The sequence below is a fragment of the Hemiscyllium ocellatum genome, chromosome 30, assembly GCF_020745735.1.
Source record: "Hemiscyllium ocellatum isolate sHemOce1 chromosome 30, sHemOce1.pat.X.cur, whole genome shotgun sequence".
Lineage (NCBI taxonomy): Eukaryota > Metazoa > Chordata > Chondrichthyes > Orectolobiformes > Hemiscylliidae > Hemiscyllium > Hemiscyllium ocellatum.
The window spans coordinates 20,021,356-20,048,722 of NC_083430.1; the positions used below are offsets into that span (position 1 = coordinate 20,021,356).

The window sequence follows — 27,367 nt, forward strand, 5'->3', positions numbered from 1 at the left end:
TGTGGAGTTTGCACGTTCTCCCCGTGTCTGCGTGGGTTTCCTCCGGGTGCTCCGGTTTCCTCCCACAGTCCAAAGATGTGCGGGTCAGGTGAATTGGCCATGCTAAAAAAATTGCCCGTAGTGTTAGGTAAGGGGTAAATGTAGGGGTATGGGTGGGTTGCGCTTCGGCGGGTTGGTGTGGACTTGTTGGGCCGAAGGGCCTGTTTCCACACTGTAAGTAATCTAATTCCCATCTATCTTCAATAACCTCGGATTCTCCCATCTGACAAGAATCTGTCCAGACCTTTCTGAAAAGTAATTTATCATATTGCTTCTAGCACCTTTTAAGGCAGATATTCACCCTGTCTTGAAAGGGTGTTCCCTACATTTTCAATGGTGCAATGTACAAGGTTTGGTTATTTTTGCTTGTCTTCTGCTCCTGATGAATGGTGAAGCAATTTTTAAATATCTTCGCTGGAGGGCATTATATGGCTATTTAGGTTTGATTGACATTATTTGACAAAGTATCTGTTGCACCTAATGAGCTAACAGTCCTTAATTAAAAACTGATTTTCTCTGTTGCCTTGCTTCGGTGTCTAATAACAACAAAACAGACCAGAACCAATGTTAATAAAGAGAAGCAAATCAGACTTGTAATAGCAATTTGCATAGAAGTGGATTTTGTATGTACAATATTCAATTTCCAAAGAGCAGACCTTCAGCACAGTTGAAAATGATGTCGATTAAACCATGTATACAAGGATGGGAAGAGTCCAGCTTATTTATATAAAATGGCTGTGCTGTTTTGTTAAAAGGTACAAGCTCAAGTGTAGATTTGAATAGAAATTCTGTACACAAATGTTATTGTGCTTGTTTGCAAAGATGTGGTGATATATGGAATGCTCATCTTTACAATAGGGATGGAGGGTAGATAGACAGTAAATTGCAGATAGGTATCATTCTATTTGTGGGAAATTTCATCCAGCCACAAAACAGATCAAATACCACCGCCAAAGTCTTATTTTGGTGGGTTACTTTCTTTGGTTAAATACGCTAGGTGGGTGAAATCAAAAGTAGAAGACGCAATGTTCTGAATTCCGGTGACCATCACTGTTTTGTATATCAAACCCCCCTCCTCGTAACCTAGGATATTATTTATCAAATTTCAACCTAAATCGGTACATATAAATTTTCAAACGAAGGTACCAAACTGTGTAATATGAAGGTTATCGGAACAGGATAGAAGTGGATTGTAGAATGATGGAACGAGACAGCACACTCTCAAGCTGCAGGCAACATGCCACCCAGTGGTTTGTTTGCTTTAAACCGCATCTATTTCTGTGCTGTTGATTGTAATGTTAATTAATACAGGTAATTATATAGCTGCACATGCTCAGGGGGAAACCCAACTGCCAAGGAGCACAGATTATAACTAAGGCTACAGCAAAATGATCCTAATACTCAGTCTTTGGTTGTCCCAGAAAGCTAGTGGTAAAGGATAATACTGGTGCTAATTTTTATGCAGCCCTACACAGTAAAGTGTTGTAAGCATACACCTCAATCAACCAGATCCCTGTTTCAGTATGTGTGCCACTTTTTAAACAGCTTGTATAGATATGTTGAGACACACCTCTGGGGCAAGTGGGATGTGAATCTGGACCTTCGGGCTTGGAGTGAAGAGACACTGTCACTTTTTGTCTGAGCCTTAGAATTGTTACAATGGAGATGTAAGCATTTATAGTGTCTGTAGATATTGAATTAACATCATGACTCAGTGCTATTCTTTCTGCCATTCCCCATAATCTTGTGTAAATAATCATTTAAGGCCTTCTTGAATGCTGTGATAGAACCTGCCTCCACCACACTTTCAGGCAGGGCATTGCTGAACTGAACTACTTGCTGCATGTAAAGTTTTCTCTCACAGCACATTTGCTTCTTTTATTAATTACTTCAGATCTGTACATTCTCATTTTTAATCAATTTATGAATGAGAACAGTTTCTCCCTGTCTGCTTGTCCAACTTCTCATGATTTTTAAATCTCCTCTTAGCCTTCTCTTCTCAATGGAAAACAGTCACAGCTTTACCTATTTATCTTTGTAATTGAGGTTTCCTGTATGCAACCAATCATATAAATTTCTTCTGCACTCTCTCCAATGCTTTAAAATTTTCCAAACATGTAATGCCCAGATATGTGAACAGTACTGCAGCTGAGGTCTAGATAGTGTCTTACACAAGTCCAGCATTATCGCCATGTCCCCCATTAATATAATCTAGAATGCTCTCCTTCATTAATCACTCTATCCAACTGTTTCAACACTTTTAATGACCTATGCACATACATTATGAGGTCACTTTGCTCCAGTATATCTCTTGAGACTGTCCCCTTAATTTGTATTGTTCATCGCTGTTCATTTTGCCAAAACATTTTCACACTTCTCTGCATTGAACTTCATCTGCCAAATATCCACCCACTTGATCAAATTGTCAAAGTCGTTTCAAAGTTCGACACATGGAGGAAGCAGCCCCTTACAATTTTTGGCACCAACCCCACTTCTCTCACTGCTCTCATCAGTCTGAGCTCTCAGTACTGTTCAAGCACCTGAACGGGATCTGAGGACAATACATTTGGGAGACATTATTATGCACCATCTTCCTGAAAGCATGCAATGTTTCTAAGTTTTGAATTATCCACAAACTTGAAAATTGTCCCATGCACTCCAAGATCCCAATCATGAATGTATTCCAGGAAAAACCTAGGTCCCAATATCAATTCCTGAGGAACTCCACTACAAACCTTCCTCTAATTTGAAAAGTATCTTCTGGTGTCCATCATTCTCTGTCCCAATAACTCAGCTAATGTTGTACTCACAACCACTGCCCATGTTATTCCATAAGTGATAATTTTTCTCACAAAACTTTGTTGTGCAGCACTGTATCAAATGCACTTTAGAAGTCCATGTACACCACATCAGCAAGCTTCCCCTCATCAATTCTCTCAGATACCTCTTCAGAACTATCATGCATTAGGCAGGCATGATCTGCACATAACAAATTTATTATGAATCAACCCAAATTTTCCTTTTAAATTTAATTCCATTCTGAAGAGTTGTTTTTTTTAAGTATCCTTACCGCTGAAGATTGCAATTGCTGGGCTTTTATTCAGAACCTACTTTGAACATGGCAGAATGTTTGCAATTCCCAGTTCTTTGGCACATCTTCCGATCCTAGGGTAGTGAGAAAGATTATTGCCAGGGTCTCTACAATTCCACTGTCACTTTCTTCAATATCCTTGGATGCATCCTAGCTGGTCCAGGTATCTTTCCAACTCTCAGGGTCACAGTGAGGATAGTCAGCATGGTTTTGTGAAGGGCAGGTCGTGCCTCACAAACCTTATTGAGTTCTTTGAGAAGGTGACCAAGGAAGTGGACGAGGGTAAAGCAGTAGATGTGGTGTATATGGATTTTAGCAAGGCATTCGATAAGGTACCCCATGGCAGGCTAATGCAAAAACTATGGAGGTATGGCATTGAGGGTGCATTAGAGGTTTGGATTAGGAATTGGCTGGCTGGAAGGAGACAGAGGGTAGTAGTTGATGGTATAGGTTCATCTTGGAGTGCAGTTACCAGCGGTGTTCCACAAGGATCTGTTTTGGGACCATTGCTGTTTGTCATTTTTATAAATGACCTAGAGGAGGGGCTTGAAAGCTGGGTGAGCAAGTTTGCGGATGACACGAAAGTCGGTGGAGTTGTGGTCAGTGAAGAAGGATGTGGCAAGTTACAGTGGGATATAGATAAGTTGCAGAGCTGGGCAGAAAGGTGGCAAATGGAGTTCAATATAGCTAAGTGTGAAGTCATTCACTTTGGTAGGAATAACAAGAAGATGGATTACTGGGCTAATGGTAGGATACTTGGTAGTGTGGATGAGCAGAGGGATCTTGGTGTCCATGTACACAGATCTCTGAAATTTGCCACGTAGATAAATAGTGCTGTGAAGAAGGCATATGGCGTACTGGGCTTTATTGGTAGAGGAATTGAGTTCCGGAGTCCTGAGGTCATGTTGCAGTTGTATAAGACTCTGGTGCGGCCTCATCTGGAGTATTGTGTGCAGTTTTGGTCGCCATATTATTGGAAGGACGTGGAGGCATTGGAACGAGTGCAGAGGAAGTTTACCAGGATGTTGCCTGGCATGGTAGGAAGATCGTATGAGGAAAGGCTGAGGCACTTGGGGCTGTTCTCATTGGAGAAAAGAAGGTTTAGGGGAGATTTGATAGAGGTGTACAAGATGATTAGGGATTTAGATAGGGTTGACATTGAGAACCTTTTTCAGTTAATGGAGTCAGCTGTTACTAGGGGACACAGCTTTAAATTAAGGGGTGGTAGGTATAGGACAGATGTTAGGGGTAGATTCTTTACTCAGCGGGTTGTGAGTTCATGGAATGCCCTGCCAGTAGCAGTGGTGGACTCTCCCTCTTTATGGTCATTTAAGTGGGCATTGGATAAGCATATGGAGGTTATTGGGCTAGTGTAGGTTAGGTAGGCTTTGGTCGGCGCAACATCGAGGGCCGAAGGGCCTGTACTGCGCTGTATTTTTCTATGTTCTATGTTCTATTATCTGATAGCACAGCAGATCAGGCAGCATCCGAGGAACAGGAGCGATGAAGGGCTTTTGCCCAAAACATTGATTTTCCTGTTCCTCAGATGCTGCCTGACCTGTTGTGTTTTGCAAACACCACACTCTCGACTCTAATCTCCAGCATCTGCAGTCCTCACTTTGCCTATATTATCTTATTGTCCTCCTTAGCAGTTTTGAAACCTTCTAGTGATTGAGTTGCTTCATCTTAATCATGATTACATCTTCCTTGGTAGAGGCAGAGGATGGCCTTCATTTAATATCTCAGCCATGCCCTGGCCCCATGTATATTTCTAACCTTTGGTCCTTAGTTGGGCATCTCCATACATTATTAATGTGCCAAAAGAAGGTTTCCCCTTTATATTGGTTGCCAGTCTTTTAATAGATTCCCTCTGTGCTTCACTTGTTTGTCTTTTTGCTTGCCCTCTGAATATTTTGAATGCTGCTTGTTCTTGTTCTTCCCATCTGATGCCTGTCATCAGCACACTTTTTCTTCTTTATCTTCTCTATCTCCTTTGTCATCACAGAAGCTCAGGATTTATTTGTTCTATCTTTCTCGTTGGAGGGAATATACCTTGAACTTCCCTGAATCATTTGCTTTTCAAAGGCAGTCCATTGTTCAGCTGACAATCTTTCTGACTAACCAATGGCTCCAGTTTATGTGGCTCAGCTTCATTCCTGCCTCTTTGAAATTAGTTCTCCACTAGTTATTTTCTTAGCCTAGATTATCATTACCAACCAATATCCTAAACCTTATGGTACTCTTACCATTATCCTCTATATGTTACCCCACTGACACTTGATCTATTTGTCCCACATCATTCCCAACAACCATACCTACCTGTGCCCCCTTTCTTGTTTGACTGGACACACGCTGTTGGAGAAAGTTTGGCTGAACATATTCTAACCTGCCCTTAAGACTACCAGTATCCCAATCTGTTAGTGGGCAATTGACAACTCCCAATATAACTGCTGTACAATGTAATTTCCCAACAGATTTATTCCTCGACCTCTATACCACTAATTGGTGTTTTGTAGACTACTGAAACCAATGTGTTCATTCTAAAAGATGAGAGAGTTAACAAACAATCCAGATCCTTTTCAACATATAATTTCAGTTCCATCACACTGTAAACTTTTGCTATAAATTCTGTGTCTTATGATCTTATACTCCACATCCACCTGATGAAAGAGCAGCGCTCTGAAAGCTAGTGCTTCCAAATAAACCTGTTGGACTATAACCTGGTGTTGTGTGATTTTTAACTTTGTCCACCCTAGTCCAACACCAGCATCTCCAAATCACAACAACCAATGCTATTGTATCCTTCCTGCTCCATAGGTCGAGCTAAATTGATTCTGCCCTCAAACCCTCCCAGGCATCCTCTTTCTTCAAGCTTGCAATACTGTCCCTGAGTAATTCTGCTTAGCCTCCTCATTTTCTTCCAAGGCCATTTTTCTTGAATATCTTATCACCAGAAATATTTAATATCTCGTCCTTTCCTTCCTTCTGCCAGATCTCTGTCATTACTATAATATCAAAATTTCACATAACTGAAGTTTATTTATAGAGATGAAATATTTTGGTATGCTTTCCTTTATTGGACAGAGTATTGAGTATAGGAGTTGGGAGGTCACGTTATGGCTGTCCAGGACATTGGTTAGGCCAATTTTGGAATATTGTGTGCAATTCTGGTCTCCCTCCTATCAGAAGGATGTTGTGAAATTTGAAAGGGTTTAGAAAAGATTTACAAGGGTTATGCCAGGATTGGAGGATTTGAACAATAGGGAGAGGTTGAATAGACTAGGGATGTTTTCCCTGGAGTGTCTGAGGCTAAGGGGTGACCTTATAGATGTTTATAAAATCATAAAAGGCATGGATAGGGAATGACGGTGTTGGACTTGTGTTGTGTGATTTTTAACTTTGTACACTCCAGGTTATAGTCCATCAGGTTTATTTGGAAGCACTAGTTTTCGGAGCGCCGCTCCTTCATCAGGTGGATAGGGTAAATAGACAAGGTCTTTTCCTTGGGGTGAGGAAATCCAGAACTAGAGGGCATCGGTTTAGGGTGAAAGGAGAAAAATTTAAAAAGCACCTAAGGGACAACTTTTTCACATAGACGGTGGTGTATGTATGGAATGAGTTGCCAGAGGAAGTGGTGGAGGCTGGTACAATTGCAACAGCTAAAAGGCATTTGGATGGGTATATGAATAGGGAGAGTTTAGAGGGATATGGGCTAAGTACTGGCAAATGGGAAGTGATTAGGTTAGGATTTCTGGATGAGTTGGAATGCAGGTTCTGTTTCTGTGCTGTGTATCTCTGTGACTCTGTGACGAACATCCAGTTTTCTTGAGATATCACTCATTGATTTTTTTTCCCTTCAAACTGAGAGTTGTCATGCAGCTTTTCAAGTTCTGGTCTCCTCAATGCAGACCAACGTAGAGAAGGTAAAAGGATAAAATATAGATGCAGCCCACTCACCAAGGTCTCTTACTGATAAAGCTCACAGTGTTTGCACTTGATGCATTTTTGTTAAAATTCATTTTCAATTTGACCTGCTCAGGTATATTATGACGCACCTCCAGGCAGGTGGATCTTGAACCTAAATCTTCTGGGTCAGAGATAGGGACACCACCATTTATAAGATTCCATTTATGCAATTGAAGCCCCAGTAAATGTCCTCCACCCATATGTCTTTAAATATGCTAATATATAGCAATTTGGGCTCTTGTTATGCAGTGATAGTGTGCCTACTTCTGAGCCAGGTGGTCCAGGTTCAAGTCCCTGCTTCAGACATGTGTAACTACATCCCTGAACAGGTTGATCGGAATAGATCCATAATTAACAGTCTACAGGTCAGAGTGCTGGAGTTCAGAAAGATCTCAATAAACTGATGATGTTCGACTATCTTTAAGACATGGAGAAATATGACAGGAGTTTGGTCTCCTTGGAAATATCCATTATAGCTATATATTACTTTAAAGGTATTAAATTAACTCAAATGTCAAATTCCGTAATTAATTAAAACTGAGATCCAGTTTTACAAGAATATGATTTTAGCAGCAAAGTGAAATCAAAAATCTTCTAATGGATGGAGTATAACATTAAGACAGTAAATATTCAAAACCTGAGACAGCATCTGTGGCGATAATCAGAGATAAACATTTCACTTGAATAGCAGACACTTTTAAAAGTTTAGCCAGACTGAATTAAGAAACAAAATCTAGGGATTTAAGGCTATAATGTAATCAGACATTTAGCTTCTTCTTAATTCTTAAGATTAAAATGTCAGTGGTTTCTGAAAAGGCTTTGCATTCATCAATTCAAATAGGATCTCATGCTCTTGCTCTTCTGTATTTCTTGTATAAGTCTTATTGCAAAAATGCAGGGAGGGGTTTGTGAAGACATCATTGCAAAATAAAAGGCATTACATTAAAGATACAAATACAAACAAGGGAATTATTTTTAAATCTATGCTATAAATGCATTAAAAACTGAGTAGAAATTGGTCAATTCAAGGTGGAGTCATATTTGTTTTTATATTTGAAAATGAACATATCCTGAAATTTCTTTTACAAAGAATGATTATCTTTACCTAATTAATGAATGTGCTTTCTACATACACTCCATAGTTGGACATTGTTCTGCTCCCAAATTTATACTCATTCCATTTTCTAATCTAAGGAGTTTAATGAAATCGCATGAGAAGTGCCACTTATCACAGCAGGGACAGGGCTAACTGGCATTATAAGAAAACTGTGGTTATTGTTCTGCAAATCATAATTTAAGTTGAAGAACATGTTTTGTTTTGTTACATGTAATACAGCACTGAACTATGTTATTACTATTCTGAAGTCATGAGAAGGCATTGATAGAAAGAGTAAAACAATGCTTGAATTAACTGGAACATAATCTGTCAATGGTCAGAACTGAACGCATTGATGATGGGCTGGTCCTGAATTTAGGTGACACTGTCGATCGACTGGTGCTCTCAATCTTCAGCATTATTTAACTGCTGTTCTGCTTTAATAGTGTTGTTGGTGGTTTTGTGGAATATTGTGGAGGAGGAAAATTAAAAGCAAATCAATTTATGCTTGCTGAATTGCAGATGTGAATTCCCATACTGTCGAGAGCTGAGTTCAGTAGGTTCATTGAGGAATGATCTTTATGAGTGAAAGGGAATGGAGCAGACCATAGCTAGAGCATTCAGGCAAGTCTGAGAGAGCATGGATTCAGAGTGGAGATACTTGAGGCAGTCTGAGAGGAAGCTGAGCAGAGTGGAGCAGTTAACAAGAAGACCAATGATAGCCTGTGGGCACTTTCAGCAATAGCAACATTCTGGAGTGGGCCAAACATAATAGATTAGATCATTACAGAGTTGGAACATTTGGAGTGTGGTGATAGAAAATGAGGAGCCAAGTGAATAAAATCCAAGTGAGATCTCGGTGTGTGGGTGTAAGGAGCAAATGCATACAGCTTTCTTAACTGTACTTTCAATTTGAGGGTGTTTCACACAATAGTGAGATAGCATTCTGTTTACTAAACTCATGCTGGTTTTTGTAATAATCAGCAAACTGTCTCGGTGATCATATATCATATATCATATTCCATCAAGTACTTTTCAATAATTTCCTTACTGCCAAAGTCAAACTCATGGAGCTCTAACTTGCAGAGCCTGATAAGTATGTTATTGTGAAAGGAGTTAAAATCACACAACACCAGGTTATAGTCCAACAGGTTTATTTGGAAGCACACTAGCTTTCGGAGCGACACTCCTTCATCACCTGATGATGGAGCGTTGCTCCGAAAGCTAGTGTGCTTCCAATTAAACCTGTTGGACTATAACCTGGTGTTGTGTGATTTTTAACTTTGTACCCCCCAGTCCAACACCGGCATCTCCAAATCATTCTGAAAGGAGTTAGTCAGGAGTAGTGTTCTCCTTAAAGGTGCTGAGAACAGATATTCTTTGCAGGTCCCAAAAAAAACCAAATGTTTCCCCGAACAAACAGCTTTTAACATAAACAGTCACTGAAATTCTGCGTTGCAACCATGTAACCAATAACATCACTTTGCCCAGGCATTGACTGCCATTAAGTAGTCATGATGCAGACTCTGGGGCTGGTCTTTTTTTTAGATTAGATTAGGTTACTTACAGTGTGGAAACAGACCCTTCGGTCCAACAAGTCCACACCGACGCACCGAAGAGCAACCCACCCAGACCCATTCCCCTACATTTACTAATGCACCTAACACTACAGGCAATTTAGCAGGGCCAATTCACCTAACCTGCACATCTTTGGACTGTGGGAGGAAACCGGAGCACCCAGAGGAAACCCACGCAGACACAGGGAGAATGTGCAAACTCCACACAGACAGTTGCCCGAGGCAGGAATTGAACCCGGGTCCCTGTCGCTGTGAGGCAGCAGTGCTAACCATGTCCAAAAGAAATTATTGATGGCAACCTATGTCTTCCTTTTTTCTACAAGTTACCAACCTCCAATTAAGTATTTAATTAAGTAATTACTTAAATATTTTCGAATGAATCTGTTCAGCCATGTTATTACACATCTTTTGGGGCAGGTGGGACTTGGCCTAGGCCTCCTGGCTCAGAGGTACAGACACAACCACTGTACCACAAGAACCTTATTAATTATATACACCTTGTTGCACTTTCAATGTTATTGTTGAGATACAGAACCAGGAAACCAGTTTTGTCCTCTTATTTTGGTGATTTCCCCGAAAATAGTTTATAATGATTACGAAGAATATATGAATACTTGATGTTTAGCTCAATTACTGACCTTGAAATTACTTATCACAGAGGATCAAATGAACAAGATATAGGTAAGATAAAACTTCTATGGTAGACCTCCCTCTTTGAATGTGTACAGCTTACGCACACATGTTGAGAAGAGTAAGTGAAATGTCAATGGGCAAGATTTAACAGAATTATTGACGGACATGCTTTTAGAATATGAAATGTGTTAGTGCACTGTATATCTACCATGTCCTGTACTTGACTAGCTGAGGCAGATAGTGAATCATAGAATTGATAACGAGACAAATGGTCACTCAGTATTGAACGGGAATTTCAGTATGTTGAGCCATGCATCCAAAATTGTTTCTACAAAAACCCATAATTTGATTTTCAAAAGCAAATTCAAATTTTCTCAGTTGATTCCTTATTTTTAGAGAAGAACTAAAGTTATGATGTCTTTAAATAAATTGAGAGACCTTAAATACTGATACAATCCTCTTTCCTAATTCCAATTTCCTCCCAATTTTTGATTCAGAAAATTGCTTTCTTGATGTCTTAGCTGATGCCTCTCCCTCAAACAACCTCACCCAAGCAGATTTACTGAAGATTTCTGCCATTTACTGTTCAGGGTGCTTGCACTGCTTAACTCATTTTCCACATTTGCTTATGTAATGCTATTGTCTACACTTTAAACATATTTCATTGGGTCTAATGTACTCTGGGATGTCTTGTGTCATGAATCATACTTGAGAACTATATATTCTTGGTTTTATTTCATTTAAACACTTCAGGGAGTGATATTATAGATAAAACTTGAATAAAATATAATTTCTCCTGTCTCTCAAAGTAGAACAAGTAAAAGTTAAAAGATTAATTCACCATTGGCTATAAATAGATTCTACTAAATGCAATATAGAGTCAAAGAGTCATACAGCATGGAACATACAGCATGGAAACAGACCTTCAGTCCAGCCAGTCCATGCAGAATGTAAACCCAAACGAAACTAGTCCCATCTGCCTGCTCTTGGCCTGTATCCCTCCAAACTTTTCCTATTCATGTACTTATCCAAATATCTTTTAAATGTTGTAATTATACCCATATCCACCATTTCCTCAAGAAGTTCATTTCAAACATGAGCCACCCTGGGTTTAAAAATAAATTGTCCCATATGCCTTTTCTAAATCTGTCTTCTCACCTTAAAATATGCCCCTCGTCTTAAAATCCCCCATCTGAGGGAAAAGGCACCTACCATTCACCCTATCTATACCCGTCATGATTTTATAAACATTTATAAGGTCACCTCTCAACCTCTTGTGCTTCAGTGAAGAACCTCTAGCTTCAAAACATGAATTCATTTTTTCTCTCCATAGATGCTGCCAGACCTGATGAATATTTTGAGTATTTTCTGTGTTTCTTTTAGATTTCCAGTATCTGCAGAATTTTGCTTCTGTTTGAGGTTCATACGTTTGCTGACAGCAAAATGATTTGTTTAACTACTTGAAGTTAAAAACTACTTCGAACTTTATTCAACTTTGATATATTTGGCATATAATCTTTTTATGGACCAATGATAATAGTGTTCCATTTTGTTTTTGCTCATGAGTAAAAATTGTCTTTGCACCCTTTAGTTAAAACAAAATCAAAATGAGAACCAAGCAGTTTGACCTGCTATCACTTGATTTTCTAAAGTTTGGGTTTCCTCATTGAAAATGTTGACAGAAGTTGGAAATGGGGACTTCTATGAAACCTATAGCCGAGTGGGGCAGGAAGCCTTCAGCTTGATCTCCCCACTTGAAATTAGCTGCACTGAATTTTCTGAGCCCAAACTATATTTTTCCACATTCCATTGTGGAGGAATGATAATGGAGCACACCACTGGGACATATGCATACAGAGAACATTGGCTGGCAGCAGGTATCTGATCGCTTTGTGCACTTGTGGCCTAGTGTAGATGCCAAAGGACATCTCTCTAATGACAATTCTCTAACTGGTCCCTGGGCTGCTGAACAGTTTGTGGGTGTGGAGAATGCAGGGGGAGAAGCATTGTAGCTGAAGGAAAAGAAAGTTCTGTGTTTCTATCCCTCTGCAGTCAAAATATCTAGGGGGACGTTGGGATTCTGAAACTCAGTGCTTGTAAGGTGGTAGAGATGGAACCCCTCACTTAAGTATATAAATATAAAGACTGTGGGCCAAATGCTGGTAAGTGGGATTAAAATAGTTAGACGGTTAGACTCATAGAGGCGTACAGCACGGAAACAGACTCTTAGGTCCAACTCATCCAAAGCCAACCAGATATCCTCAATTAATCTGGTCCTATTTGACAGCACTTGGCCCATATCCCTCTCAACCCTTCCTATCCAGCTGCCTTTTAAATGCTGTAATTGTACCAACCCCCCCCCCCCCACCTTCCTCTGGCAGCTCATTTCATAAACGGACTTCCCTTTGCATGAAAATGTTACCCCTTAGGTCCCTTTTAAAACTTTCCCCTCTCATCCTAAATGTATGTCCTCTAATTCTGGACTCCCCCTACCCAAGGAAAAGACCTTATCTATTTACCCTAATCATTCCCCTCATGATTCTATAAACCTCTATAAGTTCACCCCTCAGCCTCCAACATTCCAGGGAAAACATCCTCAGCCTATTCAGTCTCTCCCTACAGCTCCCACTCTCCAACCCTGGAAACACCCTTATACATCTTTTCTGAACCCTTTCAAGCTTCACAACATCCTACAATAGACTGAAGGGTTGAAGAGCATTTTTCTGTGCTGCAGATCACTGTGACACTGATTAGGTTATCTTATTGAACTCTGTGGACTGATGTTCTTGAACTGTGTTTCCAGTATTTTTTTGTCTGTATGCCTATATAAGGTTTCAAAAGGTAACCTCAGGTCAGAAAAACCATGAACTAAAATTTATTTATTCGCAATAAACAGGAATTCATTTGAAATACAGGCACCTGGTTAGTGTTAATGTCAATAAGATTTCATCAGATAGGTAAATTGGATATTTTGCATACTCTGATTATATTGTTGTGTTTGTGGCAACCCCAAGAGTCATGGTGCTCACCAATTACCACCCCTTCCCAAGTACTTTGTAAGGTGAGCTTGAACAAATCATAATGCTCTTGGACCAACGTTGCCACAAATTCAGCCCTCTAACACTTTGTTTGGAAGCTTAGGGACACCCACAACTTGCATGAGTCTGCCAGATTACTTTGCAAGCAGGAACATGCATCACATGTATCGAGACAGGATGCCTGATTTGGTTCTTAGTTTACTTTCTAAGCACTCACTGACATTGCATATACTTGGAGACTGCCAGCCTTTGTAGCCTGCGTTGCTTTACAGCACAGAGAGTGAGGCATGGAGCTTGTCACAGTGAGAAACATTGAATGGGTGGGCATTTTGCTGTGTAAAACCAGGATATTTCTACTCTGCTCAAGAATTAGCAATTGAGTACCATCACAGGAGCACCTAAGTTTAGCAACAACTACATACTGCTGCACTCATGGCCAATATACACTGATGCAGTCCACACTGTTTACTTTTCCCAATCTAACCTGTCCCACTCCAGGCTGCTAGTGAGCTCATCAATGAACGTAATGGCCAATTAATTGGAGGTAGGCAGTTTGCAGACTGCTGAACTGCCCCTTAGATACCCATTCTCCTGGCTCCTCAATCCACCCACCAACCCCAAGCTCCTGTTACGAAGTTGCACCATTTTCGAGAGACATCAAAAGGCTGATACACCACTAAGCAAAGAAAGTGTTTGGTATGCTTTCCTTTCTTGGTCAGAGCATTGAGTATAGGTGCTAGGAGTTCATGTTGCACCGAACAGGACATTGGTTAGGCCACTGTTGGAATACTGTGTGCAATTCTGGTCTCCCTCCTGTAGGAAGGATGATGTGAACCTTGAAAGAGTTCAGAAAATATTTTCAAGGATGTTGCCAGGGTTGGAGGGTTTGTGCTACAGGGAGAAGCTGAATAGGCTGGGGCTGTTTTCCCTGAAGGGTTAGAGGCTGAGGTTTATAAAATCATGAGGGGCATGGATAGGGTAAATAGACAAGGTCTTTTCCCTGAGTTGGGGGAGTCCAGAACTGGAGGGCATAGGTTTAAGGTGAGGGGGAAAGATTTAAATAGGGACCTAAGGGGCAACTTTTTCATGCAGAGAGTGGTGCGTGTATGGAATGAACTGCCAGAGGAAGTGGTGGAGGTTGGTACAATTGCATCATTTAAAAACCATCTGGATGCGTACACGAATAGGCAGGGTTTAGAAGGATATTCACCAAGTGATGGCAAATGGGACTCGATTAATTTAGGATATCTGGTCGGCATGGACAAGTCAGACTGAAGGGTCTGTTTCTATGCTGTACAGCTCCTATGACTTTATGACTGTACAACTGAAAACATGGGGATATAGGAACATGAGAAACAGGAGCAGGCATAGGTTATTTCACCCATTATTTCTTCTCAATCATTGAATCACTAATCATCAATCAATTAATTTTCAACTCAAAGCCATTTTCCCATGTTATTCCATTTCCCTCAATTCCTTTAATAGCTGGAAATCTGTTGATCTCTCTCTTCAATCTATCCAATGATTGGTCTTTCACAGTTCTGTGGGGTAGTGAATTATAAAGATTCATAACATTTTGTTTGAAAAAAAATTCCTCTTTATTCTCAGGCTTAAAGAGCCTGCCCTTTATTGTGAGATAGGCATCACTGTCTGGCCAGCATTTATTGCTTGTCCCTGGTTGCTCCTGAGAAGGTGGTAATGAACTGTCTTTTTGAAACTCTGTAGTTTGCATGTTATAAGTAGACCCATAATCTGGGGGATTCAGGATTTTGTCTCAGTGACAGTGAAGGAACAACAATATATTCTCAAGTCAGGATGATGAGTGTCTTGGAGGGGCACTTACAGGTGGTGATATTCACATTTAGTTGCTGCCCTTGTCCTTCTAGTTGGAAGTTGTTGTGGGTTTGGAATTTAGGCAGGGAATGAATGCTTGTGAATGTGGTGCCAATCAAGTGGGCTGATATATCCTGGATGGTGTCAAGCTTCTTAGTTGAGTGTGTCAAAATCTCAAGAGCATTTTGTTGGAGCTGCACCCATCCAGGCAAGTGGGGAGTCCATTACACTCCTGACATGTACCTTGTAAGTGGTGGGCAGGCTTTGGGAAGTGAATTGCTGGCTGCAGTATTCTTGTGATTATTGATTAGATTACTCACAGTGTGGAAACAGGCCCTTTGGCCCAACAAGTCCATACCGACCCTCCAAAGTGCAACCCACTCAGACCCATTCCCCTGCATTTACCCCTGCACTTAACACTATGGGCAATTTAGCATGGCCAATTTACCTAACCTGCACATCTTTGGAATGTGGGAGGAAACTGGAGCACCCGGAAGAAACCCACGCAGATATGAGGAGAATGTGCAAATTCCACACAGACAGTTGCCTGAGGCGGGAATTGAATCTGGGTCTCTGGCACCATGAGGCAGCAGTGCTAGCCACTGTGCCCCCGTGTAATCTGTAATGTGGTGAGTCAAGTTCAGTTCCTGGTTAATGGTAACCCTCATGATGTTGATCGTGGGCTGGGTGTTGGTAACACGATTGAATGTCAAGGTGTGATGGTTAGATTGTCTCTTGTTGGAGGTGGCCATTGCTTTGCATTTGTCTGATATGAATGTTACTTGTTATTTGTAATCCCAAGACTTGATTTTGTTCATATCTTGCTGGAAAAGCGCAGCAGGTCAGGCAGCATCCAAGGAGCAGGAGAATCGACGTTTTGGGCATGAGCCCTTCTTCAGGAAAGAAGCCCTTCTTCCTGAAAAAGGGCTCATGCCCGAAACGTCGATTCTCCTGCTCCTTGGATGCTGCCTGACCTGCTGCACTTTTCCAGCAACACATTTTCAGCTCTGATCTCCAGCATCTGCAGTCCTCAATTTTTCCTTTGTTCATATCTTGTTGCATTGAACATTCTCAAGACATCGTAATTTCAACTTTTTGTTTGTGATAAACAAAATCCAATTCCACAAATTACCAATCTTCACTCTAGTCAAGAATACTGCTTAAAGCAATTCATTTTGAAACTAATTTGTGTGAGAATCACAGATTGTGCCAAAAGTGGAAACACTGTACTTGTATGCTCAACAGCATAAACAGAAACTTCAGTATCTGAAGAGAACATTGTGATGATACTATGGCTTTAAGAGGTGTATTTTCTCACTTTTTTTTAATGAAGTAAGATTGAGGAAGAGGTACAGAGCAGTCTGCTCAAAACCAATAAAGTAAATAGCTTGCGAGGCCTTGAGTTGCTTTAAAAGTTTGATAAGGTGACAATTTTCTTTTCCTTTTGTCATATGCTGGTAAGTAGTGTGATTAATTAAAAAAATGTTTTTCATTTATCTATTACTTGATATTCTAGTTAGACTAGAATATGGCAGTAAAAAGAGTAAAAAGTGGCAGGAGATCCCAGATGTTTTATGCTTCTCTTGCAAAAGTTTAAGAGAATTGTGCATGGAAAGTTCTTTATGCAGACAGTGGTAGGTACCTGGAATGCGTTGCCAGCGGAGGTGGTAGAGGCAGATATGATAGTGTCTTTTAAGATGTATCTAGACAGATACATGAATGGTGAAGGCTTAGAGGGCTGAAGGGCTTCTTCTTGTTCTTGTTCTTGTACTGTTTTTTTTGTTCTTTGTTCTAATAGAAGCAGCCTGAATGGGTGGGGTCAAGTTTCCATGGAAGCAGGAATTTTAGTTTTAACCTTTAATAGCTGTTGCTGAGGTCTTGAAGCTGGGTTTGGAAGTTCTTATTCCTCCTACTGTTACAGCTAAAACTGGGGTTCTCTGCCTGCTGAGAGAATTAGATGTGAGGCAATCTATTTTACTGAATTTACCTTTGCCATGAGTGTGTTATGAGATGTTACTATGTTGGAACATTAAATTAGTTGTAGTTAATATATGTATAATAATTTGTTTAGCATTTTGCTTGAGTTACAATTAAGCTATTTTCTTTTATTTTTATTTTCTTTGTATTTTAATTATAGTATATGAAGAAAGTGAGTTTTGTTTCAAACCTGGTCGTTTGACTAATCCAATTGTATCTGCAACACATTTACCTTTAAAATAAGAAAATGTCAGTGTTGAGATTATTTTCTCAACATATTTTGAGGAAGTTTGGGCTGGTCCATAACAACATTGCGGAACCATTGGCAAACATCCCGATTCTATCCTTATGATCAAGGGTAGGTCATCGATGATATATCTGAAGATGGTTGAGCCTACCCTGTGCGACTCCTGCAGAGCTGTTCTGGACCTGAGATAGCTGACATCCAGTAGCCACAACCATCTTCCTGTCTGCAAGATATGATTCCAACCAGTGGAGAGTGTGCCTGTGATACCCATTGACGCCAATTTTGTGAGAGCTCCCTGATAAAGCAGCCTTCATGTCCATCAAGATTTCGCCCTTCCAACCAGTTCCCCCATATGCAGGAAAATCATCTTTCCAACATCCACCCTGAACTATCAATGTGGCCACCTCTCATACCTCTATACTCTAGAGAACACATGCCCATTTGCTTCAATGTTTCTTTATAATTAAACCCACCATCCCAGGAACCATTCTGGTGAGCTTTTGATATGGTCATTCTCTGGCAAGTATGTCTTTCCTTAGATCAGGAGACCAGAGCTGTCCAGTACTCCAAGGTTCTTTCCAACTGCAGCCAGAAATCTTCATTTCTTCATTATCTAAAGATAAAGATACTTCTTGCTTTTTTTGAGAGCTGTTGTGGTATATGGTACTGTTCAACTCTCACTTGCTCAAGAGGTGTGTCATAACACATCTGAACAGGTTATTTAAAAATATCTCCAGTTGCCTTTTTAATTGCTTGCTTCATCTGTATTTTCACTTTCAGTGACTGATGAACAAGGAAACACAGATCCCTTTGGACATCAAAACTTCCTAATTTACAAAATGCTCTGCACTTTTTGTCCTTACGATGTGGGTACTTTCACATTTTCTGCATTATATTTCATCTCCTATATTTCTGCCCTCTCATTGAGCCTGTTTAAATCTATCCCTCGAGCATTTTTACATCGATCTCACGATGCCCATGTCCACTTAATTTTGTGTCATCAGCAAACCTATAAATATTAAAAGTGGTTCCCCATTTCCATATCATGATACAGGCTGGGGACAACTGGGGCCTAACCACTGATCCTTGTGCTACCCACTAGTCACAGCCTGTAAATGACTTTTGGAAAATATGAAATTTCTGAATGTATTTTGTATACATCAGTAAATTCTTTTAAAAATTTAATTAAATCAAGACCATTCAATTATGTCTATTGTGTCTTTGTGCCCAAAAAGTACAAGTTAATGCTGAAACTCCCTCAAAATCCGACAAATTGGTACAAGTAGTGGAAACACGCAGTGATGATTAATCAGCTCAGGAGATGTGATCTCTTTTATAGAGAAGATCACAGAAATTTACACTGAATGCAATTTGAGCTTGAAATCCTGCACTTAACAAAACCTCATGATATGAAAGACAAAATCCAGGCCATTTACTCTTGGGATAAAATACTTGTGCAAGATGACAGATGTTCAACCTTTCAGTACAATGAACGCTGACCTAATCACATTGTGTTCACTCTTCTCAAGATTGCCATGGGAAAGATACATAAGACTGATAGTGATTGGACACAGGGCTGCAAGGGACCTTTGCAACTGTTGCTGTGCCAAACATGAAAGAATTATTTTCTTCGCTGACAGCAGTGGCCCAGATTGCAGAAGCCATTAGATCAAAGAATTTTCTGTATAGTTTCCCCTTCAAATATAAATAATGGGATCAGCTTCAATATGTTCATTGTTGAAACCAGGCTTTATCTCTGTAAAAGTTCTTGTCTCCTTCACTGCCTCTGAAATTTCCTGGCTTCCCTTCTGCATTAATCTAGCTGAAGGCTGAATGCAGACTTTCCCTTCTGTATTTCTGTAATTTCATCCTGTTGTTTCCCCCATGTTACCTGGTTCTCTCTCTCCCATTCTGGCCTTTTCCACATTCTTTGCTCCCACCTCCCACAAAACTAATAGCGGCTGTGCCATCTGTCATTTAGACCTCTGTATCCCTTCATGTTCCTTTATCACTGTTCTTCAAAGCTCATTCTTTGACCAAGTATGTGGACACCTCAGCTAATCAGTTTTTGTCTTGATATCCACTTCTGTCTAACGATACAAAATTGAAGCTTTCTGTTGTTTTAAACATGCAACTGTTGCATGAAAGTCCTGTTTATTTTGAGTTACTTTCTGAAACTGAAAGGTTTCCAAATTTAGTCAGCCAGATTCTGAAACTTTTTGAACTTCACTGATTTATTATCTTTGCAAAATTCAGGTCATTTTTGGATTCCTTAAAGGTTAATGGGCATTACCAGCATGTAATACCCATCCATCACTGCCCTTGAGAGGTGGCCGCTGTGAGCCATGTAGTGTACATACACCCATAGTGTTGCAGAAAGGAAGTTATCACATAGTTTATATCTCAAAGAGCAGAGATAACTGGCCAGTTAGTTTCTGTTTCTGTAGTATTAATTGAGGGAGGAACTCAGTGCTTTGAATCTTTACTGTTTTCTTGGAAACCCAGAAGTGGCAGCTCATGTGAAGTGACTTGGGGCATTTTACAACAATACACTGAAAAAGCAAACTTGTCCTTTATGAATGACTCAGCTAAAATGGTAAGAGTAACTCAAGGAACAATCCAAACTTCCAGCTCTTGTTCAAGTATCATTCTCATTAATAAAATTACAGCTGTGGAATTGTACTGTTGTGCATCTTCTAATATCTTTGGCAGTGCTAGATACAATAGACTAAACTGCAATAACAGGATTATGCCTTTTTCCAGTCACGTAATGTTGCATTGGTTTCTGCTGAGGGTGGTGATTAGTTTTAAGTCAGGCACTGATTTAAAGGCACAATGATTGATTTGTGAAATGAAAAAAATAAGAGTTCACAAAATTGTTGAACTATCTAATAAAAAAAGCCAAGATGATCCGCCTGAAGATTGCAGTAATTCAGTGGAGAATAAACAGATTATGAAGGCAATGCCAGCAAATATAACATATAAATTAATATTTACAGCTTCTGCAATTACATCGAGAGTAAAATTTAGAATTTAAAGCAAAGGAGGAGGACACTTGGCCCATCATGCCTGTACCAGCATATCTTACTATTTCTGATTTTAAAAAAAGACTCTTTGGCCAAACAGTATAATAGGTAAACATTGATATTAACCACAAATACATAGAAATTATGTCATTATTAATGTAAAGAAATGAATGCAACAGTGACTGATTCTTCAATCATTACTAAAAGGGATTGACTAAACAATGGAATTATTTGTAAATATTCCGCAATCTCAAAGTCAATGTTCTTCCCATGAAGAATTAATGAATATCACCTCTTCCATTTTCTAAGCAAATAAAAATGTACTTTTATTAAATCCATTTTTGTATTTATGACTGAAAAATTTTATTAAATGATCATGTTTTCGACTTTCAATTCAAGGAAAAATGGAGTAGTGAGGATAGCTATAGACCTGCTATCATCTTCTCAACAAAAGGCTGCATAATTACTGTGGGAACAGGGGGCCCAACTTGAGACATACTGATAGCAAGCAAAAAATCTGCACACCTGAAAACAAAGAGCAATTGGACTAATTGTGGGCAGATATTCTGTCTCAGCACTTTTAGACAGAATGTGAGAGAGAGAAAAGTCTCACCGATACAAAAGATTGCTTCTGGTGTAGTTAATAGAGAGAAGGTTATCAGTCCTAGAATCCCTACAGTGTGAAAACAGGCCCTTCGGTCCAACAAATCCATACCAACCCTCCAAAGAGTAACCGACCCAGACCCACTCCCCTATTACTCTACATTTTACCCCAGACTAATGCACCTCATGGACACATCCCCAGACACTAAGGAGCAATTTAACTCGGCCAATCCACCTGACCTGCACATCATTGGACTGTGGGAGAAAACCAGAGCACCTGGAGGAAACCCACACAGACACAGGGAGAATGTGTAAACTCCACACAGACAGTCGCCTGAGGCTGGAATCAGACCTGGCTCCCTGGTGCTGTGAGGCAGTAGTGCTAACCACTGAGCCACCATGCTGTCCATCTGTGAGTTTCCAAACTTAAGAAAGAAGAAGAGGCAATCTGTGGTAAAAGAGTAACTTTCTAGTCTCTCAACTTAAATAATCATTCCCTGCTGTTCTACAAATCATCACAAAATATGTAAATGAATAAGAAACCTAAGGACACCACCAAAATGATTGAATTGCCTCGATGACTGCCACCCAGGACAAAAGCAAACCACAGCAGGTTTCTTCACTGGCGGTAAAAAGAACTATTTATTATAATAGAGTTTAATTTAAACAAGAGCAGTGAAAAGAAAGATTTCTAATTTATGCACCTTTAAGCTGTATCTTCCAAATCTCTTCCCCAACTCATACATGTGCATAATTAAAACAGACAAGAAAGAGAGTTTTAAGTGTCCATGGGGATCTTCACACTATTGTGAATATTAAGTGTTAGAACAGGATGCAGAAATGTAAGGGTTTCATAAATTCTTGGAGCTGTTCAGCATAGAAATAAACCCTTTGGTCCAACTTGTCCATGCCAACTAGATTTCCTAAATTAATCTCATCCCATTTGCCAGAATTTGGCCCATATCCCTCTAAACCCTCCTATTCCTATACCCTTCCAGATGACTTTAAAAGGTTGTAATTGTACCAGCCTCCACCACTTCCTCTGGCAGCTCATTCCAGACACGCACCACCCTCTGCATGAAAAAATTGCCCCTTAGCTCCTTGCGAATCCAGATTTCCAGCACTTTTTTTTACTTCGACAGAAAGATCTTGTCAGTACATCCAAGGGAGTTAGCTTGTATATGCCTATTTGTTCACATATCTGGTTGTATTATCAAAGCCTCAGCAGCACTCGTGGATGTAAGAAATGAAAAAAAAATACATTAAGACTATCAACCTTTCCCAAATACCTACGTCTCTTCAATGACTTTGAATACTTATTTTCAACTCTATCCTGCTTATCAAATTTATCTATGCCTTGACTAATTAAAAATACAGGTTTTACAATGCATTTATGAGGTCAGCATTTATTGTTTTAACTTATTCCTTACATCAATACCACTAACTAGAAATAATTTACAGTTAGCATGCTTTTCTCAGCAAGTGCCCTTACTTTTATGTGGCTCTGACTAGCCAAAATGTGTTTTCACTTCCACCTTGTTGAACTTCTTTGTTATGGTAAAATGTCAGCCGTATTTCATTCCTGAGAGCATTTTGTTTGTTTTATTAGTGAGACCAGATTTTGAGTTTAACGTCTGTTTTCTCAGCTGAACCACCCAAAGTCTGAAGCTGTCATATTGCCTATGTTTGAATCTTTCACTAACTTCTGTCTTTTACGAAGTTAGTTTTGATTCCCTGCAATCAGTGGATTTGTTCTTGCATTCCAATGTTCTGTTTGATCCATTAATTGCCAGAAGGGATTAAGCAGGAGCAGCGATGACTGTTTCTGTAAGGTAGGAGATTTGGATAATTGTGTAAAAGAGCAGGTTTAATGAAGACAGTTCACCAGCAAGACAGGATGATTCAATCCAGTGGTTTTAGGGAAAATTGGGACCAGTGCAGATTTGATGAGATCGTGGCCTGATTGCTTCATGTCATGTAACATGATTCTATGACATGCTTCAAGTTTGTCCAAGTAGATTTAGAACCTGACACATCTGAAGTTCTAATCATAGGATAGCATGGTTTTCCCTGAATCAGTTTTTTTTGTGAGATTCTTACCATCATCCTGGGATCAATTAGAATAAGCATGTCCTGCTGGTTATGAGAACCAGCCAGACATTATTGGATCTCAGTATTTTCAAGTAATTGAGAAAGGTTACCTTCTCCATTTTTAAATACTAGCCATTTATTCTGAATGCCAGAGATTCAAGATGCAATGTCAGGTTTCTCTTATTCTTTTTATTCCTTGTTAAATTCCTTGTTGCAATTGACCATATTTTGCACGTCACTTATATTCATGAACTGAAATCAAGCCAATTCTTTGTGAATGAAGTTGTAATATATTCAGAAGGCCAGATGTCTTGCTATAACGAGAACAGCTAGCAATTTGAAAATCTTATCCTGATGTTATCACCAACTGTTTCTAACCCACTGAGATTTTCTGTTTGAAGGGGAGAGAAGGAGAGAGAGAGACCATATCTTAATAGATGATGAGTGTGCGCTTGTGAAACATATCGAAAAAGTGCTCAACTTTGGATATTGTGGGTAACAAAAGAGAATAATTTTACTGGTGTATATCCATTTTTAGATTGGGTCTAACAAATGAAGGTGCAAATTTTAAATCATGCTAAATTAGTCACAGTTGTGTGTTCTTCAATATAAAATACATTTCCTCCTTTTTAATATTCTATTTTCAGAAATAGAACAGGGAACCTGCAGTGATCCTGGGACACCAGCTTATGGAAAGCGGGAGGGTACAAGTTTCCTTCATGGCGACATTTTGAGATTTGAATGCTTGCCTGCTTTTGAACTTGTTGGCCAAAAGACTATCACCTGCCAGAAGAATAACCAATGGTCAGCGAAGAAACCCAGCTGTGTGTGTAAGTAGTCTGAAATTGTCATTCTTTGTGTGTCCTAGTTCTTAAAATATTTATGCATGACCTCACTGGGGTGTCTTGGAGATTAGAATGTCAGCTTGTGTCCTGTCTTCCAATAAAAGATTCATTCACCAGCCTTTGTTGGATTGTCAGAAAGGAGAGGGGAATTTGTGCTGTGCTATTAAAGAATGGTCAAGTCAATGAGCAACTGACCAGATATAATTTAATTTTATTTTATGGAGATTTTTGATCTGCAAGTTAGGGTGCATGACATGCATGATAACATGTCGGAGGGTTTTTTTGCAGTTGGCAATGAGCTTCATGAGGAGTGTATTCAATCTTCCATAAAGTTGACTATCTCTTTCTCATAAAGAAAATAAAGAGGTTGCAAAAGAAAATGACTACTTGCAAAAACACTGATTCTGTAGCATTTATTTCAAGATCAAACTGGGGGCAGTTCTGCACTGAAGAAAGCCATCAGAGAATTATGAGGCATTGATCCACGAATAGACAGTTGAGATTATGAGTACAGTAGCATGGATATTATGCTTATAAAGCTCTGACTAGGGCTAGAGGATTACATTCAGCTTTGGTCTTCACACCTTAGCAAGATTATGAGATCCTCAAGGATGATATAGGAGGAACCTATCAGAATAGTTCTAGGGATAAGCAAGTTTAACTACAATCTTAATGTGGAAAACTATAAGAAAAAGGAATTTGAGGAACGATTTGATAGAGGTGAATGTGGTCAAAAGAGATTAAGGCATGAAGTCAAAGAAAAGCTATGTCTATTAATTGACCATACAAGGACAAGGAGACACAGATTTATGGTTTTGTGCAAGAGATACATGGGAAGTGTGAGGATGAACATTTATCTGCAGTGAGTGTTCATGATCTGGAAGTCATTTCCTACAAATGTGGTGGAAGAGAAGATGACAATAGGTTTCAAGAGGAGATCATACAGGCATTTTGAATTAAATTTGCAGGCCTTAGGGATAGAACAAGAGCCAGGGAATGAGGCTGATTGGATTTCTGGAACGAAATTCACTGCAAATGTCATGGTCGGAATGGTTTTCTGTTGTGTCTTTGTGACTCTATGACATCATAAACAGGAGGATATGATGCAAACCTTTTCCCTGATTCCTAAATTGACGTTCCTGCTCTCGGAGTATGCAATATACAACAGAGTGTAAGATTAAGACTGTGCAAGAATCCTCAAGGAAAGAGATGGTCACAAACGTCTCAGCCTGCCACAACTGGCAATAATCACTTGCAACTCGCTCAACTTGTCCTCAAAGATAATTACTCATTGGCTTCAGCATTACAAAAGCCTAGGTGCATCTTATATGTGGTGAAAAGGCAACTTTGACTTTGTGTTGATACAAATCTTGACATGTGTTACATTTGAAGTTATACTGTATTTGGAAAATTAGGGTAGGTTCCACTGTTGAATATCACTCAGTTCCTGCACACAGTCTTGCATTTTTTACACCTGTCAGTTGAAATATCTTCGTATGAATTACTCGTTACATTCTATGTGATGTGCTTAAAAGGACCAGTTTTCCATTTTGGTGGAGTTTTAAAAGGATATGAGTTGCTATGTAATTCAATTGGTTTTCAGAGGCATTAAGGCTAATGGGGTTGGAGCCAGAAAGACTTCGGAATGAACTCAGAAAATGGCTGCAGTGTTGGTGGTAGTGATCAATAAGGAACACTATGCTATCTGGAAATTGGTATTAGACAGGCAGATTGATAATGCAATCAGTGGCAGAGATATGGAGCTGAATGCCTTGAATATACAAGAAACAGCTAACTCCATGATTTTGGAGGATGCTCATGATAAACAAGAAGCATAGCAATGGTATTCATCATGTCTATCTAGATTGAGGTATATGGAACTAATGCTGTCGTAGTAAGTGAAATCATTAAGATGGATTCACCAAAAGAAAGACATCTAAGATTGTTGGCGAGAGGTAATTGAGCAAATTAATCCTTTGCATTAGCAGTTTGTAACGACTAGGAGAGGAATTCTGGGTCACTGGGTAGTAGTGAAGGAGCAGGAGTGCTGTTCAGGGCTGAGGTGGTTTTCTTTTTCTGAAAGGAAAGAAGATGAATGTCGAAATGTGATCAGTGGGATGCTTTGTAGAAAGCTGAAGAAATGTTTGGAGTTAGGACTGTTAGCAGTTGTGACCTGGGAGATGCTACAATGTTGTTTAACTCCAAATGATCTTGGAATTAAAATGTGAACAACAGTTGTGTTGGATTAGCATTGCTGCCTCACAATGCCAGGGATGCTGGTTCGATTCCATTCTTGGGTGACTGTCTGTGTTAACCTTTGCACATTCCTCCCAAGTCTGTGTGAGTTTCTTCCAGGTGCTCCAGTTTCCACCCACAGTCCAAAGATGTGCAGGTTAGGTGGGTTAGCCACACTAAATTTCCCATCGTGTCCAGGGATGTAGGTGGATTAGTCAAGGGAATTGCAAGGTTACAGTGATAGGACGGGGGTGGGGGGAGCGGGTCTGGGTGGAATGCTCTTTGTAGGCCGGCTTCCACATTGTACGAATTCTATGAACTGATGATCTATAAAGCAACTTACCCTGAACAGCAGACTCTGAAATGTAAGTACTTCATATGAAATAGAAAATTGCCACAACATACTTACTTTTAGTGTGGTTTCTTCCTGTTCAAAGTCACTGACTGCCATCTCTGACTGAACATTTCAGTGTACATGACAATAACAATTTTAATCCAATCAATCCTTGGCTTAGTAGTTTGCTATTTAGTAAATGGCAGCTCAGATCCTCAACTGTTGTATGAAAATGCACACGTATTCTCCAAAGCCTCATTATGCATTCATTTAAGTGCCCTTTGTAGTTCAGTGCTAAATTACTGTAATATTTTATTTTCCAGTTTCATGTTTCTTCAATTTTACAACTCCATCTGGCATTCTGCTATCCCCCAACTACCCAGAGGATTATGGCAACCATATGCATTGTGTATGGCTGATTATTGCAAAGCCAGAAAGCAGGATTCATCTGGCCTTCAACGATTTTGATGTTGAGCCGCAGTTTGACTACGTATCTGTGAAAGATGGGTTAAATCCTGAATCGCCTGTCTTGGGAACTTTTTCTGGAAACAAAATCCCTTCTCCTTTGACCAGCAGTGGCCATGTATCACGTTTAGAATTCCTTACAGACCACTCCACAGCTGCTCGAGGATTTAACATCACTTTCACAAGTAAGTCAGAGTGATCCATCTTTTCTCTTATCCTTCAGGCACCGCATTTGAGCACGTAACATGAAAATCTATTTGAGTAATCTATC

The 27,367-nt window shown here is 39.7% G+C and overlaps 1 protein-coding gene across 1 annotated transcript in view; it reads left to right on the top strand.

The window, feature by feature from the left end:
- Positions 1-27,367, top strand: part of csmd2 (CUB and Sushi multiple domains 2) — a 605,906-nt gene that overhangs the window by 141,625 nt on the left and 436,914 nt on the right. The window contains exons 8-9 of the mRNA XM_060847269.1: positions 23,865-24,047; positions 26,955-27,281. Coding sequence (XP_060703252.1) covers positions 23,865-24,047; positions 26,955-27,281 — 510 coding nt within the window. The remainder of the gene's footprint in view (positions 1-23,864; positions 24,048-26,954; positions 27,282-27,367) is intronic.